The sequence below is a fragment of the Acartia tonsa genome, chromosome 10 (assembly GCF_053477335.1).
Source record: "Acartia tonsa isolate MP-2025a chromosome 10, ASM5347733v1, whole genome shotgun sequence".
NCBI lineage: Eukaryota > Metazoa > Arthropoda > Copepoda > Calanoida > Acartiidae > Acartia > Acartia tonsa.
Window position 1 is genome coordinate 18,489,349 of NC_137269.1, and position 18,459 is coordinate 18,507,807.

The window sequence follows — 18,459 nt, forward strand, 5'->3', positions numbered from 1 at the left end:
TTTGTTTTTATTTTAGTTCTACATCGGCATCTGAAGAAAGCAAAATGCTCCAAACTTTTTGTAGTGTCTTGCTAAATAAATATGTAAAAGTCATATTTTGGAACCTGGTAAAAGTGTCTGACTCTGATTATGACGTAAAAAAAATTAGCCATGGAGATGCCACTATGAATTTTACCATTGGTCAATTACAGTGTATACTGGCCTCTCATTGGCTAATTTTTTTACGTCATTATCAGAGTCAGACACTTTTATCAGGTTTATATTTTGTTTGTGAATAAAATATGTATTTATCATCAAGGATATAAAGGGATAAGACAATGGCTGATAAATAGATGTACATCCACAATGATGAAACACAAAATTACCCTTCTGTAGATTTAAATTCGTGATTGAAACGTTTAAACACTTAACCTAATGAATCAAGTCCCCAAAGTTGTTAAACCAACTAATAAAAAAAAATTATACAACTTTGAGGACTAGTGTAATAAACAACCCATTGTCCCCTCTCACTCTAATTTATCATACTTGAAAACACATTTTTGGATTTTGTTTGAATGCTATTCTTCTTAATGATGAGTTAGGAGGCAAAGGCCAGAGCTGGAATTCGCAGCTTCGGGTCGTCCGTTGGTATCAAAGAAAAATTTCTGAATAAAAACATACTTGTTTAAAGAAACAAAGCAACTGCTCATATCTTTAATATTAGTTGGTTATGAATACGTTGTGCAATATTCAAGTTTTGTGTACTTTTTCAAACTTATTTAGCATATTTTTTGAAGTGCCTCCAAAAACATGACGTCATACAATTAAATGACAAATGATAGGCAAGTACATATTGTAATTGACCAATGTTAAATTTCATACTGGCCTCTCATTGGTCATTTTATTGTTTGACGTCATTTTTTTTGGTGGCACAGTACGTTGTTTCTGATTTTTATTTTATTTTTTTTCTTACAAAATAAACATCTACAAGAATCTAAAGCTAAAACTTAAATTTACCTTCTTTAGTGTATTGTTACTCATTTCAGACATTGAAGGATACCTAAAAATAAATTTTGTATTATAATTATAACTTATAAACCTCAAATTTTAAATTTTATCAATAATTAAGTATCAATATAATTGACAATTTTAAAAGAATTTTACATTTATTTTTTAAATAACAAAAGTAACAATACTTCTGTCAATATTTGAAGAATCTGACATTTATTGCTCACCTTCCTTTGTATGGCATCTTATCATTTACTTTTGTCATGATGGACAAAATGTCGTCTTCATGTCCATGTTTCCACAGCTGATCACACAATATTCTAAACGTATAAATATCTGTTACTAGAGTTGGCTCGATATAACTATCTCCCTATTGGCTAGTTTTCAATATGCATATATATTTCTCAATAAATCTATTTTCCTCACCCGGCATTACTATTTAAACGGAAGTAAATATTTAATAATTTAAATGATCTTAAAAAGATTTTTTAAATTATATTTTTTTCTTTACATTACCATCACCAAAGGGTTTATTATATGATTACAATTTTAGTTTAATATTTGAACACACAAAGTGTCGCCACAATCGAATTCTTTTAAAACAGAGTTTTCTTAAGTTAGTTATATTATAAATTTAAATTTTATTTTTTATGATTAGAAATTAAATACTTCATTATAATGTAAATAGCAACATGGAATGAAAAAAATGAATTTATTTTTAATAAAGTAAAATAATGGGTCTTATCGTTCTGGGCAATGAGAGTTTATTATGGATTATTGGAGCACTATGAGTTTTCAACGAATATTCCTTGGAGAACTTGAGCTCATTTATAGACATTTATTTCCTATACAGATCTGACATGGATCTTGAAGCAATTAAGCAGGCCGTTTTGTACATGTTAAAAGTTGGAAGATTTCATTAAATAAAAGTTATCGCAAATATACTTAGTAAATGAGGGTAATTTTTTATTCGCGCATTTTCCAAGTTGTGCGTTAAAGTTATGTATTAGTGTTTAAAACTGTTCTTAATTTTGACCAAATGAATATATACGTAAATGTTTATGATTAAGAACAGTTTGACTAAATAAGCGAATTTGACTAAATGCTAACACACAATTTTACGGAAAATACGTGAAGAAATTTACCCTTTTTATTTCATAATAATCTTTAAACTTTTTATACATTCATTTACTTGGGTAGTTTTAGAGCTCGTTGGTTTGTAGATTATTTATTGATGTATACTACAATTCTTGTTTTAGAAGACAAACAAAAGTAACTTCCTTTTCAAGCTTTCTCTGTGCATCATTGGATCTTGGCCATTTCAGATTATTAATAGGCCTTCTTATGCCGCTTATAAAGAATTGCGGGTAAAACATTTATTCAACCGTGTGGCAGCTAGCAGCCGTTTATATAAAGTTAATTGATTTTTCGAAATAATCGATCCCAGGAATTTTCTCCGTAAACTGCACCAGATCCAAAATTATATTATTTAATAAGTAAATATCTAGATGACTTACTGAACATAAAAGCTTCCATGGTAAGTACATCTGAATGATGTGTAGCTGTCCACTGTGGAACTGCAAATCAGATGATCAACTTCCCTAAAATGATTAAGATAATGGATTAAAACTATATTATGTTCCTAAGTAACAATAACAGGCTTGTAAAATTTTATGAAATATTGTACAATATCCATTCACTCGGCGGTAGACCGTTAACATTCCATAAAATGGTAAAAATATGACTTGCTATACTTTCAAATAACATTTCTAAAACTGCAGCATAGCACAGATTCACTCAGTTGCAATAAGATTGTAAATTTAATCTGTAGCAATAATGTCAAATTTAATTTAAATCTTATTAGATGCAAATGGGATTGATTTAAAATCATTTGATAGGTCTGAAAGGAAAATACAGAAAAGTTACATAAATATTTGAAATGCTTACAATATTTCTGGGACATTTGTTGGCCCATCTGCTTGAATCTCATCCTGAAAATTTAAAATATCACTCCATGAACTAATACCACCCAGCAAATTAGCCAAAATCGTTTCGTGACAACGCCTCTTAAGAATGTTTCGTCGTATTTTCACAGCAGCTTTTGATAGGTTATTTTAAGTTAGGTTAGGTGATTTCCCCGCAGGGTTAGGCATTGGTCTGTGTAATATCTATTCGAACATCTGAGACAATTAACAGATTTGAAACTTTCTCAGCTACTTTGAAGACAAAAGTGTTGTTAAACTATGGGAAATGCATAATCATTTCAGCCGCCTATTTTATTATTTATTTAATGTTTCCTTGGGATGTAGAAAACACTCCTTCTCTCCTCATCCACAGCAACCAATCCCCCCCCTCCCTCCCATATCCATCTATAATACAAAGTAGAACGATGTCTGTCTGTCTGTCCGTCCGTCCGTCCGTCTGTCCCTTAAGATCTCGGTAACGATGCTGTGAGTATTGGTGCAAAAAATATGACGTAACAAAAAAAATTGGTGCTTGCTTACATGTGAAGACCGGAGCACCGAAACCCCCCCCCCCCCGCTTAGTTTTGACAAAAATCAAAAATAAGGGGGGGGGTAGTTTTTTAACCCCCCGCTTAGTTTTGACAAAAATCAAAAATAAGGGGGGGGTAGTTTTTAACCCCCCCCTTAATTTTGAAGAAAATCAAAAATAAGGGGGGGGGGTAGTTTTTTCACTGTACAACACGCATTACAGACATTAAAAAACTACCCCCCCCCCTTATTTTTGATTTTTGTCAAAACTAAGCGGGGGGGGGGGGGGTTTCGGTGCTCCAGTCTACCACATGTAAGCAAGTACCAAAAAAATTGCCAATGAGAGGCCGTTATTGACCAATGGTAAAATTTATAGTGGCCTCTCATTGGCTAATTTTTTTTGTTACGTCATATTTTTTGCACCAATACTCACAGCATCCTCGGTAACCACTGAACCGATTGGATTCTAATCTTCAGGTAATATACCTACTGGTCCTGTGGTGTTTTTAGGCTATTTTTTGGGGGGTGGGACACCCCCAACCCCCCAAAAAAACAAAAAATCCCCCCACCAATTTTTTTAAATTAGGTATTTAAAATATTGGTGGAGTGGGGGCATCTCCAGGTAACAAAAGATGTAATAATACCTCTTGGGTCAAAGCCCCTAGAGGCTAGGGGCGAATCCGCTAGTTTAATTATAAAACAATAACACATAGGGAGTGGGAAATAGAGTTGTTTTTTAACCTGCACTTGTGGCTCTTCTTTCTCATCAGTTCTACAAGCCTAAAATAAAAATTTCAAAATAAAAAGTAGAAAGATATTGTCTGTTTGAAGCTTTATATGTACTGATCGGGTCCATTATTATTGGACACCCGAAAAAATCGACACTGTATCCCCCCCCACCCCTTTATAAACAATAAAAGACCAGTTGCCTTGAAATTCTTAAATATTAGATGTTAGGGGGTCGGTATTGGGATAAAGCTAAAACTTTAAAAGTAATTTAACTCAAGATTTTAAACACCCCTCTAAAATTATATATGTACTTAACAACTGGATGATTTTGGAATAAATTTGATAAAAGCTTTGTTATTGTCACAGAAAGGTTTTAATCTATTCCTCAGAGGATATTAACTAATAGAAAGTAGTACAGTTATAAAGATGTATGAAAAATATTTGCAGATGAGGTAATATGCTTTTAGTATATTTTTAGTGATATAATCTGCATGCTTTTCGTTATGAGGTAACCTATAGACCATACATCTAACGATGCGTATCAAAATTACTCACTATGAAAAAGAAGAATTTTGGTTTGTGCTTCAAATTTTCAAGCTTAGTGTTGAGAAACTCTCTGATTATACTTTTTCTATCAATCGGCCTCCCATCACTCGTGTATACTAAAATAGAAAATAACAAGATTACTATTATCCTTTTGTTGCATTGAACAATTATAAATTATTTTTTTAATGCTTTTAGCCAAGAAAAAATGTAAATCCGATGAAAAATGACCAAGTAAGTAATTTAATAATTCATTTTGTATGTATTTCTCGGACATTTCACATTAACAACCCTCTTTCAAACTTGTGCGATTTTTTCTATAAACACAAGACTGTAATTGTGTCTTTAATATTATGAAATTATATCATTATAATGAAGTAACATGATGTCCGTTTGTCTGTCTGTTTGTTTGTACCGAAGGATCTTGCTTTACAGGGTAGCTTCTCATAGGTCCTGAGAAGGTTTATAACTATTTTGGAGGGAGGTACCACCACCCTCCCAAGAGAAATCGCCCCTAAAAAAAAATTACCCCCCCCCAAAAAAAAATAAATTTACTTTTTTAAAACCAAAATTTGAAATGAGAGGGAGGGGGTATCGACCCCCCTTTCCATTTTTTCACTTTTTCTTTTTAAATCTAAAAAAAGATTTGATTATTGAACTCAACTCCCCCCTCCTCAAGTGCCCCAAGCGCCGTAAATATCAGGTGTCCTAACAAAAGATAATTATTACCTAAATCTTTGTTACAAGTGTCCTTCATACCATGTGACAGAACAAAAACTGCCAGCCACTGATATTTATTGGCGGCTGCGTTGATCTCACTGAAATATAAACAAGGATGACAACATCCATAAGTAGCAAAGCACAAAAATCATGGAGGGGAATGCGGAAAACGGTATATTTATATTTTGTAGCATGACTGACATACCGACGGACATTACATACTGGATACTAATTGATATAGGGTATCTTCACACAAAAAATCAGCCGTCTATCTTAAATAGTAGCTGATAAAAACACATTTCACCCATAGCATTACGGACTGACAGACAAAGTTAATTATAGAGTAGCTTCGGTACTAAAAATAAACATTTATGACATCGAGACTTTTCAATTTTTACTGTCTTGACAAGAAATATATCCATTAGTAGTAAGAGTGCGGAAATGCCTTGGTCCAAAAGAGTCGCAACTCATTGTAGCGTTATAACTTCCAGACAAAGGTCGTGCAATGACAGGGTTGGATGTATGCAATAGTTGTGATGTAAGTGCCTTGGGAGCTACTGCAAAATGTTTTCCGGCCCTACATTGTTATCAACCATCCCTACCAGAAATAATTACCTTGAAACATATTTCATTGTTTCCTGCATTTCTCTCAGATTTGAATCATTCACAACACTGTTACAAGTAATTTTAATACTTTTCATATTGACTAGCGGTTGCGTCCCTTTTAACATCAAGGGGCTCTGTCTTCAAAGAAAATGAGAGGGAGTAAAATTTAATCCTGAGACAGATATAAAGCTTTCCTTAAATAAAGAACTCATTCGTTTCAGCGGTTAGCGACATTTTAATAGGCGAACAAAAAAGCTTACTACTTTTTAGAATTCTAGTGGATGCGTCATATGAATAGACAAATTATAGCTATGCTAGCATTGCAATACATTGTATACATAAAAAGCATAGCATACTATATTTTAAAGTATTCTTAATTTCAAAGAGAGCATTTCATTTGATTCCATAATTGATTTTTAGAAGGCTACTAAGTAGATTCTCGAAATCATTTTATAAAAATATTCCTGTAAATCTAAAGAAAATATTTCCATCCTATTATATAAAGTACTAAGCTTTTTTGTTTGTAGCGAAGGATCTCACTAACCATTGAACTAATATGGTTCACCTTTAGAGGGAAGCTTTGTACAGGCCCTGAGATGGTTTTAGGTTATTTTATTTTTATAAATAAGACTGGGTTTGGTTTTAGGCTATACTTCTGCCCTTCCATATCCTTTCGAATGCAGGGCCCCTATAAGCTAGGGACGCAGCCGCTAGTTATAGTTAGATTAAAATATCAATTTATCCCTGACTGTAGCGTTCAGATGCTCAGAAAACACACGAGCTAAATTATCCCTGAAATAAACATTTAGATAGGGTCTAACATTAATTACCATCTACGATGAATATAGCGTAATTGGTGACAAGCTTTTTCTGTCGAGGAGCTGTCACGTCCATAGTGGTATCTACTGCTGCAATGTCTGGCACAGGACATTAATAGTAAGATCAGGTGAAATGGTTATGAACAGGTGAAAATCAATATAATGCACTTCAAAGCAAAGTTCATAAAATTAAAAGGTTGGTTGTCTGTAGGTTAAACAATAACCCATTTCCCAGTGATCGCTTTGCAAGATGACCCTACCTGAGGTAGATTTGATATTATGAAAATACACTTGAGGTTACTTAACACTTTTTAAAGAACCACAAAAACAAAGAGAAGGAAAATAAAAAAAAAGATAAATTATATATGGAGTCCTTTCACCTAGACCTTTCTTATTCTTTAATATATTTACTAGCTGCCTCAATATCTCTGGGAGAGGGCGAGTAAGGTCAAAAATAGCCTCAAACCACCCCAAAAAGTTTCATGTTATCCCTTAGGACCAGCAATTTTATTAAAGACAAATCTACCAAATAAATATACGAAAATCCTAATCTATACCTGTCAACACTTGTACCAGGTCTGTCATCCAGTGCCTTGCAGTCACCAGCACTTCTGTCACTAGATAGATAGATAGATAGATAGATAGATAGATAGATAGATAGATAGATAGATAGATAGATAGATAGATAGATAGATAGATAGATAGATAGATAGATAGATAGATAGATAGATAGATAGATAGATAGATAGATAGATAGATAGATAGATAGATAGATAGATAGATAGATAGATAGATAGATAGACAGATAGATAGATAGATAGATAGATAGATAGATAGATAGATAGATAGATAGATAGATAGATAGATAGATAGATAGATAGATAGATAGATAGATAGATAGATAGATAGATAGATAGATAGATAGATAGATAGATAGATAGATAGATAGATAGATAGATAGATAGATAGATAGATAGATAGATAGATAGATAGATAGATAGATAGATAGATAGATAGATAGATAGATAGATAGATAGATAGATAGATAGATAGATAGATAGATAGATAGATAGATAGATAGATAGATAGATAGATAGATAGATAGATAGATAGATAGATAGATAGATAGATAGATAGATAGATAGATAGATAGATAGATAGATAGATAGATAGATAGATAGATAGATAGATAGATAGATAGATAGATAGATAGATAGATAGATAGATAGATAGATAGATAGATAGATAGATAGATAGATAGATAGATAGATAGATAGATAGATAGATAGATAGATAGATAGATAGATAGATAGATAGATAGATAGATAGATAGATAGATATATAGACAGATAGACAGATAGACAGATAGACAGATAGACAGATAGACAGATAGACAGATAGACAGATAGACAGATAGACAGATAGACAGATAGACAGATAGACAGATAGACAGATAGACAGATAGACAGATAGACAGATAGACAGATAGACAGATAGACAGATAGACAGATAGACAGATAGACAGATAGACAGATAGACAGATAGACAGATAGACAGATAGACAGATAGACAGATAGACAGATAGACAGATAGACAGATAGACAGATAGACAGATAGACAGATAGACAGATAGCAGATAGACAGATAGACAGATAGACAGATAGACAGATAGACAGATAGACAGATAGACAGATAGACAGATAGACAGATAGACAGATAGACAGATAGACAGATAGACAGATAGACAGATATACAGATAGACAGATAGACAGATAGACAGATAGACAGATAGACAGATAGACAGATAGACAGATAGACAGATAGACAGATAGACAGATAGACAGATAGACAGATAGACAGATAGACAGATAGACAGATAGACAGATGGACAGATGGACAGATAGACAGATAGACAAACAGGAAGATTGACAGCCAAACATACAGACAGACAGACAAAAATGAACGTACCATGTAAAATGTTCGTTGTTGAATATTTGAACAAATCCCTCGCCCTTGGGATAATAGTCGCTGGCCTCTGAATAACTAAAGATAGAAAAAATAAAATACATCTTAAACAAAATTTTATGATAAAGAAGTAGGAAAGTTTTTTTTTAAAGCTAAAGGTCTTTGAAATTGTCCGAGTAGGTTGTACTTGTCAAGGAAGCAACAAGTATATTATAATCATATAAAAATTTTATATCGAATCAAAACTAATTTTGTATTTTGTTTACAGCAAAAAGTAATATTTATTAATTGAAATTGGGTTTTGATTAGCTTACATTATTTCATTAAAATTTATTCTTTGTGTGGTGAAAAAATGTAACCTTTCAAATATATTGTTTGAGTTTTCTTGTTCTGTAATATAAGATTTTAAAGTTTCTGGAATCCACAACTTGTCATAGAATTCATCTATCTAAAAATAAGAAAGGTTTAAATGATAAATGTAATAAAATATGGCTGTTAACACCTTTTTTTAGTTCACCAATGCAAATCCAGTTTAAAACACAATTTGTCCGTCGGTCTTGCAGCCACAATGCCTTGAAATTAATATTCAAAAAAGGAAAATGTGATTTACTCGGCTAATATAAACTGGGATATCTACCCATTTATAATGACAAAAGTTTGTTTATGTTGTGCTACTTATGGTCAAAATTGTCTTTATGAAAGTATAATTATAATGCCAGTTTTTCCTAGCTAATTAAATGATTATTCAGTATGGCTATGAGATTCGGTTCTAATCCAAAGGATATCAATCGGTATCGAAGCCATTCTGGAAAATATATATTACCGAAATATTGAGCATGTAGATGTATTGCAGGAATGTCGTCTCCAGATTTACACTAAACAAAATATTTTTAATTCTTTTGTTTTTTATGTATGTTAGAATTGTCCTATTTCTTTCAAACTGGGCATTTGATTAGTGTAACAGTTAATGTAACGATTTAGAAAGCAACTCTTTGAGCGTTAATAGAAAGTCCATTTAGAACATGCTGATTTTTAAACTTTTTTGACAACAATTTCAAATGATATATTAGGGCGAATTTACTGATCAAATTAATCTGACATAGCAGCAGTTCCTCCACCTAAATCCTAGTTTTAAAAAATGAATTCCAAATGTACTTTTACCTAGGTTGGGGAAGGCCGAGCCTGCTTATGATATCTTCACGTTCAGATGATACTGATTCACTATAAAAAATAAATTTTTATTTGATTGAAGCAAAGCGTTTTAAAAGAGAGAAAGAGAAAAGAGATTGTACAATGAAATTAAGGGTAATGGAATTGAGGAAAACAGTATACAGAAAATGTTAGAATTAATAGGGAAAGTAAAGAAAAAGACATGCAAAATTGAATTACTTTTCTAGGAGATTTGTTATTCAAATTGAGAAAAAATTCTTTGGTGTGTATTGTAATACGGCCCTTTATATAATTTTCTAGGGGTTTTGGGGTTGTTTGGTTGGAGAAAAACTGTTTTACTCCAAGAAAATTTCCTAAGGAGGGTTGACATGCCTTCCCATGTGCCCTGTGGATAGCATTTTTCATTTTTACTTTGTAGTTGTAAATTCAATTCTTCTTACTTGCAAATTTTGTACAGATTCACAATTGATCTATTTAGTACAGAGTTTTCACCAAGAAATCTTTCGTCCTAAAAATTAAAAATTGATTAATAAATAGGTTTTATAATATTTTATAATAATAAGAAATACTTTTTTATTTAGTTTAAAGCTTAAAACATTCTGTTAGATCAATCGGGCTGCCTATTTCAAACAACAATTGAAAATCCATTTTGATTTAAAATTTAATTATAAAAAGACTCAAAAGTATTTAATAATTTCATCCCATTTTTGATTTTTCCTTATGGATGACTTTTTGGCTATAGGAATCTTCACGACAAATTTTATCTTTATCGTTGCAAAAGCCGATTATTAATACGCTTGTTACATCAACAAAATGATAGTTAAATCATAACTTTTACCTCTTTTGAAATGTTGAAATAGGTTTTGAGAGCCAAAAAGTTGTTGATGTGGTACAGTCCTTCGATAAGCTAAAGAATATTCAATTTTTAATATTTGGCTTTATTAACTAATTTTTATAATTCCATTATGAATATTTTTTACACCACCTTTAAACCCAATAAGGGGGGGTGAGCTTTAGTAGGGTGTATTACAGACATTAGAGTAAAACGCTAGATGGAGAAAGGGTTAAATAACTGTATTTCATTATCGCAATTTGTGCCGGCTCTCAATTGGGTCTTTGAAATTCAGCCAATGTAAATGGTAATATTAACACAGCCAACCACTTATTCAAAAGTCAAAAACATGTCCTTAATTGGTCATTTTTTTCACGTCCCTCTTTAATTTAAGTGTAGATTAATTTTTAACCCTGACCACACCCCCAACGGCTAAAGACATTTGTTAAGAAAAGTATAGAGGGGTGAAGAGGGGTTACTTTTACTAAGGAGGGTGGATAGACCACCCTAACCCCTCTGCTACACGCCTCTCGCTATATTAATTTTTTACCTGAGCTTGAAATAAGTTATTATTATTCACAACAGAACTTTGATAATGAAGATAAATTGCACCTAAAAAACATTTTGTTTCAAATATCTAAAAATAAACATAAAAAACTCTTGTCAAAAATTTTAATTTTGAAGTTAATGTTTTAAAAAATAATATATGTTCATTCATACTTTCAAAGTGTAATCCATTGTACATCTCATTTTCTAATTTGTCTAGTTTTTTTCACAATAATATGTAAGTATAGATAAATCATAATTGAAAATCACAGTGAAATACAAATTAATTCTTGTGTAGATGCATGCCCAAGATTATAGGGATATGACAATAAATAAAAAGTGGATACAAAGATCTTTTAAGTTAGGTAATACTTGGAAAGAAATATGACCTGCTTTACGCTGAATCAAAGAATTATCTATCTCATTCTTATTGTTTACTTCCAATATCTAAAAAGAAGGCAAAAAATGAATTTAATAAATGTCTATATGTAGATAAAGGGTGTTGAAATAAAAACCAATCGCTTCACTTTTTTCAATATAAACCTTACAGTTTTAGTCCAAAACTAATAAAGAATAATACAATTCATGCCGAAGCAATGACAATGAGAAAACAATATCAAATTTTGAATCTACTCACCCTTCTAGAGCCCTAGACTTAAGACCTAGCCCTTACAGAGAAATTTGCCCTATGCCGAAATTGCATATTTTATTACAAATTTGTCTTTTTAAAACCAATCGATCACAATTTGAACCACCATAAGTACTTAAAATCTTGTAGATTGACCTCATAATATTTGGAGTTTTTGATGGGGCATGTAAAGACCGTTCTCTAGAAACCTTAACAAGGTTTCTAACACAATCTTAGCCAATTTGGCATCAAAAAGAAAGACCTGGCAATCATCAAGAACTAGGAATAGACAGAGCCGTCATGCCTCAAAGTTGGATGGGAATGTCTTTATTATGTCAAATTTGCATAGATTGGGTTAGAAACCTTGTTAAGGTGTCTAAAGAAAGGTCTTTACATGCCCCATCAAAAACTCTAAACATTATGGGGTCTATCTCCAAGATTTTAAGTACTTGGTGGTTCAAATTGTGAGCGATCGGTTATTTTTTAACACCCTTTATATATATAAATTTTTAGGGGGAAGGGGGCTTAAATCGTCCAAGGTTAGGCATCATGGTTATAAGCCTTTAATTTTTATCAAATGATTTTTTTTACATTTTTCGTGTCGAAATTTATCTCTTCCCCTACCACTTCATTTTAAGTTTTTTTTTCAGCTATCTCCCAAATTTAAAAGCTTGAACGTCCTTAATTAATCTTTAACTCACTTTGTTTGTTTATCAAATTTTTTGGGTGCTTTGCAACTTATGGATGTTGTCATACTTGTTTATTAACTAAATAAACGTTTCTATTTTAACAATTAATTATTAAATACTGTTTATTGGACCGCGATAGAGCATGATCAGTGAACTGTTTTTGTCATTTATTTATTGCGAGTTGATAGAAAAATTATTATTATTAAAATTATAATAATTACCCTACAAAGTTTAAACTGAGGTTCAACGTTGACATTACAAATCATCAGAAAAGTCAGAGAAATCAAATCCTAAATAAAAAACAAACATTATTTCTTGTCTTAAAGTTAACTATTTGTTACGCCCCAAGAGGCCTCCTATTTTAATTTCAGGTTTAATAAGTAAAGCAAACATTTTTCTTTTGGGAGGTTGTTTGTCCTCAACCCAAAAATAGTTATAAATCTTTACAGGACCTATGAGAAGCTACACTGTAAAAAAAACTATTAGTTCAGCGATTAGCGAGATTCTTTGGAACATACAGACACATAGATATATGTGACTTTTCCTCTTTTAACTTTTATGTGACAGATAGAAAAAAAGGAATAATACAAAGTGGTAGAACAATAAAAGGAAATATAAAGAACATTTGCTAAATTAAAATTCGATAATAGTTATTTCTTTCATCGTATTATAAACGGCTTTCCGCGGATATAGAATGTACAATTATAAGATTAAAACAAGTTTATGATTGTACATTTTTATATTCGTAGAAAGCTGGATATAATACGATGCTAGACATAGTTTTTTCGTATGGATGAAAACCGGTTCCTATCCACCGGATTTGAATGAATACGAGAAAATCATTTAATTACCGTCACTTTTCCAAATATGTAATATAGAGTATCTACGCTGCACTAACACTGCATTTTAATCATATATAGACCACAATCTAACTCAGTAAATAAAACTTTTTTTTGATGCTAACTTTAGGGTTAGGTTAAGTAACGTTTATATGAAAACCACAGGATTTTAGTTCCCGCAGGGCTTAAGCAGGCGTTAGAAATTAAGAGGTGAAGGAGAGATTGGTGGATCTATAATAGGTCTGAGTAAAAGTCGGCTTGTAAAAATATCAAACCTGAATTGGTAATGTCTTGTCTAACTCTGTTGTCACTTCTTCCCTAAAGTAAAATGACAAATCATGATTGGCAAGAAAGCTAAACATTTGAAGCCACTTGAAAAACAAGGATAACAATATCCATATAAAAGAAGATCATAGAACCAAGCAAATAAAAAAAAAAACGAACCATCTATGCAAGAAGGGCGTAATTGAGTGATTTGTCTCTCACTAGCGTCTATAATTGCACCACAGAAGATATTGTAGAAAAGAGTCGTTCTTAACGCTGTAATAGTTATTTATCGCAACGTATAGACAGTTTTCCGCGGATAGCAAAATGAAAAATTTAAACATTTGATACCATTTTTCAGTATGACTAAGAAACGAATCTAATCCAGCGGATAATAATCGGTTTGAAGCTGTACTGGAAATGTTATTCCTACCAAGTGTAAGGTTGGACCGGCCCAATTTCTTCTCCAGCATAAACTCTGTCCGACTGGAATATTTCTGAAATAAAAATCATTTTAGAGAATATAACATAGGCAACATTATAAAAACTGAGGTAGCATCTTCGAGGTTCTAATCTTGGCACAGTCAGTCTTAAGTGGACTCTTTAAAAGTTGCATCTACTGATGCTATATCAGATGATTGACATAATTAGAATAGAGTGGGAAATGCCTTGGTACGAACCATTTTCAATGGACAATTAGGAGCTAAAAGTTGGATGACGCTCTATCAAAGTAATGTTCCTTGTTAACCTAGGAATCATTGTTCCAAAAACAAGATAAATAGGATAATTACATCACGCATAATTTATTGTCATAATGTTAATAATCAGCAAGTTTTAAATGGACGACAAACTTTCTGGTAACAATTTCAGAGCGCGCTTTATACATGGTACCTAACTTTTACAGGTACCAGACCAAAATGAAAAGGTCAATTTTAACGCTCCTAAATTAAGAAAAGAACTATCTGTTTCGTACTTACGGACCGACTCTAATTATAGATAAGTTTCGCTTTTAAAAAAATAAGACTTTTAATCACATGATTCAATTGACGAAAATAATAGTAATAACAACAAAATATATTATACTAAAATTTATTGGTTAAATGAACTGAATTATGAAATTATAAACTACATCTCCTCGGCCATTTCTCTCTCCTCCTCGTGCTTTCCCTTGGTCCTCCTCTTGGTCTTGACGTGCTGGTTCCTCTTCTGTCTGACGGAGTCCTTGCGCTTGGTGTCTACATGTTTCTTGCTATTATTGCGCTTGATTCCATGCTCGATATTCTTATTCTTCGTTTGATGGCGAACTTTTGTTACAGTGCGACTTGAAGGGCCTGTCTTTTTTAGACTCATCTTTATAAATCTTCCTTTAGAGTCTCTTTTAAGCATTGGCCTATTTGAATTTTTTGCTGATCTCTTGGACATCTTTGTTCCAGATTTCATGTCCTTGGAACCTCTCGCAAGCTTTGACATTTTGGGTTTTCTCGCAGCTCCTTTGGACATCCTTTTCCCTGTCTTGGACACTTTTTTAGCCATTTTGTAATTTATAAATTTTATATGTTAACTGACCAAACGTCTAGAGTTTACTAAAAATTCAACGATTTAAAAATAATTTAGAAGATTTTTTGGAAAATAATGGAAGATTTTTTGGAAAATAATGGAAGATTTTTTTTAACAAGTTAGAAGATTTTTCTAGCGATTGTTTATAGAAAATAACTAAGAATGACAACATCCAAAAGTAGCGAAGCATAAAACTATTAAAAATATTTTGAAAGAAACGTGAAGAGTAGATGCTTACTAATCTGTAAATTTAATTTTGATAATAATACCCCAAAAGGGTAAAACTCACATCAAATATACCACATAAGTATGAAAAATAAAAAATAAAGCTTCCTGTCCTTTCATCTATAGACACAAAAATCCCATCGGGAAAATTTTCATGTTATTTTCTTATTTACTTTGTATATTGTTACATTTAATGAAATATATTTATAATCAAAGAAAAAAGCGGCAAAAAAGCTGTCAGACCGCCATGGATGTTTTATTCTTAATTATCAGGGATAAGGGATGGGAAACGTAAGAAAATATTATTCCAGGCCTATATTCCAACTAGGCCTAAAAAACTAGTTTCGGGATGACGCAGTAGTTAGATTTGAAAACTATGAACAATGATGAAATAGCTATTATATGAATGCAAAGAAAAAAAGTATAGAATAGAATTCAGGTAGTTGATTTCACCTATCATAAAATATAATAAAAACTTTTCAAAGAACCAATATGTTAGTGGCTTTAAGTAGAATCCCATTATTACTTCGCCAATCCCCCCCCCCCCCCATTTAAAAAAAAGTTTTTTTTGAGATGGTTAAATCTGATTTATTTTCAAACATTTTAAGGGGGGATCTACTTCACCCCAAAATTTGTATATAGAAATAAACACCGCTTTAGCTCCCCAGCTTTAATAAATAAATTAAGTAGAATTGAATAAGTACATGGGTAACATTCTATCAACTAATTGTTCCATAGCAAACATATAAATTAAGAATTTAAAAAAAAAATTATTTTACGTTAAATATTAACAGAAAAGTTCAATTAAGTGTGCAATAATTTTTACCAAAATTAGTTAAATTTTTTTTTAACAAAACACAGTACACTTTTATTTACATATTGAACTAGTTTTGTATTTGTGATCATTTAGATGGGTTATCAATTCCACATGAAATGTAACTTTTAAATTGTCTAAAGACATGAGTTTTTCACATTGTTCTAAAGTATAAAATGTTGAATCCTACTCAGTCTTCAAAAAACGATCTCTCAATTTATGTTTTGCTATATGGACATTTATTAATGTGTAGATTTAATAATAAGTTGATGTGATTGAACGTCATATATATTGTTGTCATTCTAATAGCAGAAAGTTTCCATTGTTGTTTTTCTAATACAGTTAGGGAGTTGAATCCATTTTTATAGAAGCAGAAATATAATCTATGATTATGGTTTGGACCTTCTAAAACTGTAATCTACCTTTCCACTTTCCCCTCTCTTGGTGAAGATATCTTCAACGCCGATACGATTTTTGAAATGTAAGATTCTACTTTCCTTTCTCTTGGTGAAGATATCTTCAACGCCGATACGATTTTTGAAATGTAAGATTCCACTTTCCCCTCTCTTGGTGAAGATATCTTCAACGCCGATACGATTTTTGAAATTTAAGATATCTTCACCAAGAGAGGCAAAAGTGGAATCTTACATTTCAAAAATCGTATCGGCGTTGAAGATATCTTCACCAAGAGAGGGGAAAGTGGAAGGGTAGATTACAGTTTTAGAGGGTCCAAACCATAATCATAGATTATATTTCTGCTTCTATAAAAATGGATTCAACTCCCTAACTGTAATAGCAGAAATTTATGTTTGGTTGAATTAATTTAGCCAATAATGAACTGGGGGACGCGTTTGTTATTAATTAATTGGTTAATGCTAAAAGCAAGTTTCAGGCTATTGGATATTGGCCTACAGCCAATGAGGAACTGGGGGAAATGAGTTGATTTTATAGGCAAAAAAGAAAAGTTGCCCCATCACTTTTAAAAGGAGGCTGAGACCTAATTTTCGGTCAGGTTTCCCATCCCTTATCCCTGTTAATTATACTCTATAACGTTCCAGACAAATGGACATTTAATATTATAGAGTAGTTTCGCTACTAAAAATGAGACTGATATTTTTTTAATGATTCATGAAATATAGGTAAGTTTTTGAAGTTTAATTGATTAATATAATTTTGAAAACTATTTCTTGGGATATTATTTATTTTAGTTTTAGGTTAGTTATTAGAATATCTGCCATGTAAGATTTATATATAATGCCAAAGAGAAGATATAAATATTATTGTCAATCTTGTGTATTAAATCTTCAAATGATAGGTCAATAATGTGTTGAAATAGAAATATAATATTCTCAGCAAAATATAATCCTTGTAGAATAAATATTTTTATTAAATGGAATAAAAATCTAAGAATTATGATGAATCATATTAAAAACCAATGCTTCAAAGCTTTTCTAGGCGCGTAGACACACAAAACCGCGCAGTTTTGAGACTGCAGAGAAACTTTTAATGATAAAAATATGTTTTCTCTATATGCTTGATTAAAATTTAGTTCTTAAATTCTAGGATTTACATCAATAACAACAGAAAGGTTATTCACAAAAAAGCTAAAATTTTTGATTTATACAAAATAAATTTTTAATTGGTTATTTAATAATTGAAAACACAAACCTTCATTTTTGAAAAAGCTAAGAATCTCTTCTTTGCTTAAATTTAAAGACATTTTAACTCACTAAATTTTAATTTCAAATTTTTGTAGAAGGCCTCTTATCTTTTTTGTCTGCTTTTCACTAAATGGCCTGATAGAGAAGAGACGGCTTTAAAACTAAAAGTAACTAATGTAAGTTGTATATGTATAATAATCATAGTTATAAGGATAGATAAAATAAAACATTCCTAATGATAATTAGAAAGATAAAACTGCTTTAAAATGTTTTTTTTTTAACCGTAAAAAAGAATATTTCAAAGTTTTTTTTTAAAGTTTAGCTTGTTTACTTATTAGAATTTTTTTAATGAGATAATTAACTGTGAGTTTTCC

General features: G+C 31.5%; 1 protein-coding gene across 1 annotated transcript; it reads right to left on the reverse strand.

Annotated features, from left to right (window-relative positions):
* Positions 1-263: 263 nt before the first annotated feature.
* On the reverse strand, positions 264-18,248 carry LOC145329586 (uncharacterized). The gene is made up of 23 exons (XM_080173867.1): positions 18,093-18,248; positions 14,262-14,325; positions 13,840-13,882; positions 12,947-13,015; positions 11,798-11,855; positions 11,413-11,474; positions 10,869-10,937; positions 10,471-10,538; positions 10,022-10,081; positions 9,684-9,735; positions 9,220-9,308; positions 8,864-8,938; positions 7,453-7,512; positions 6,822-6,869; positions 6,087-6,143; positions 5,481-5,569; positions 4,764-4,870; positions 4,221-4,259; positions 2,935-2,978; positions 2,505-2,588; positions 1,215-1,307; positions 997-1,039; positions 264-644 (listed from the first exon to the last, which is right to left on the reverse strand). The coding sequence occupies exons 1-23, from the start codon at positions 18,142-18,144 to the stop codon at positions 567-569; spliced, it is 1,503 nt and encodes a 500-aa protein (XP_080029993.1). The 5' UTR covers positions 18,145-18,248; the 3' UTR covers positions 264-566.
* Between the last annotated feature and the right edge of the window lie 211 nt (positions 18,249-18,459).

Excerpts from the sequence above, each read along its gene's own strand:
- LOC145329586 (XM_080173867.1), bottom strand. The coding sequence starts at position 18,144 with ATGTCTTTAAATTTAAGCAAAGAAGAGATTCTTAGCTTTTTCAAAAAT. Across the intron at positions 14,326-18,092 it reads TAGCTTTTTCAAAAATGAAG|AAATATTCCAGTCGGACAGA; the intron begins GTTTGTGTTTTC and ends TTTTTATTTCAG. Across the intron at positions 6,870-7,452 it reads CCTGGTACAAGTGTTGACAG|GGATAATTTAGCTCGTGTGT; the intron begins GTATAGATTAGG and ends TGTTTATTTCAG.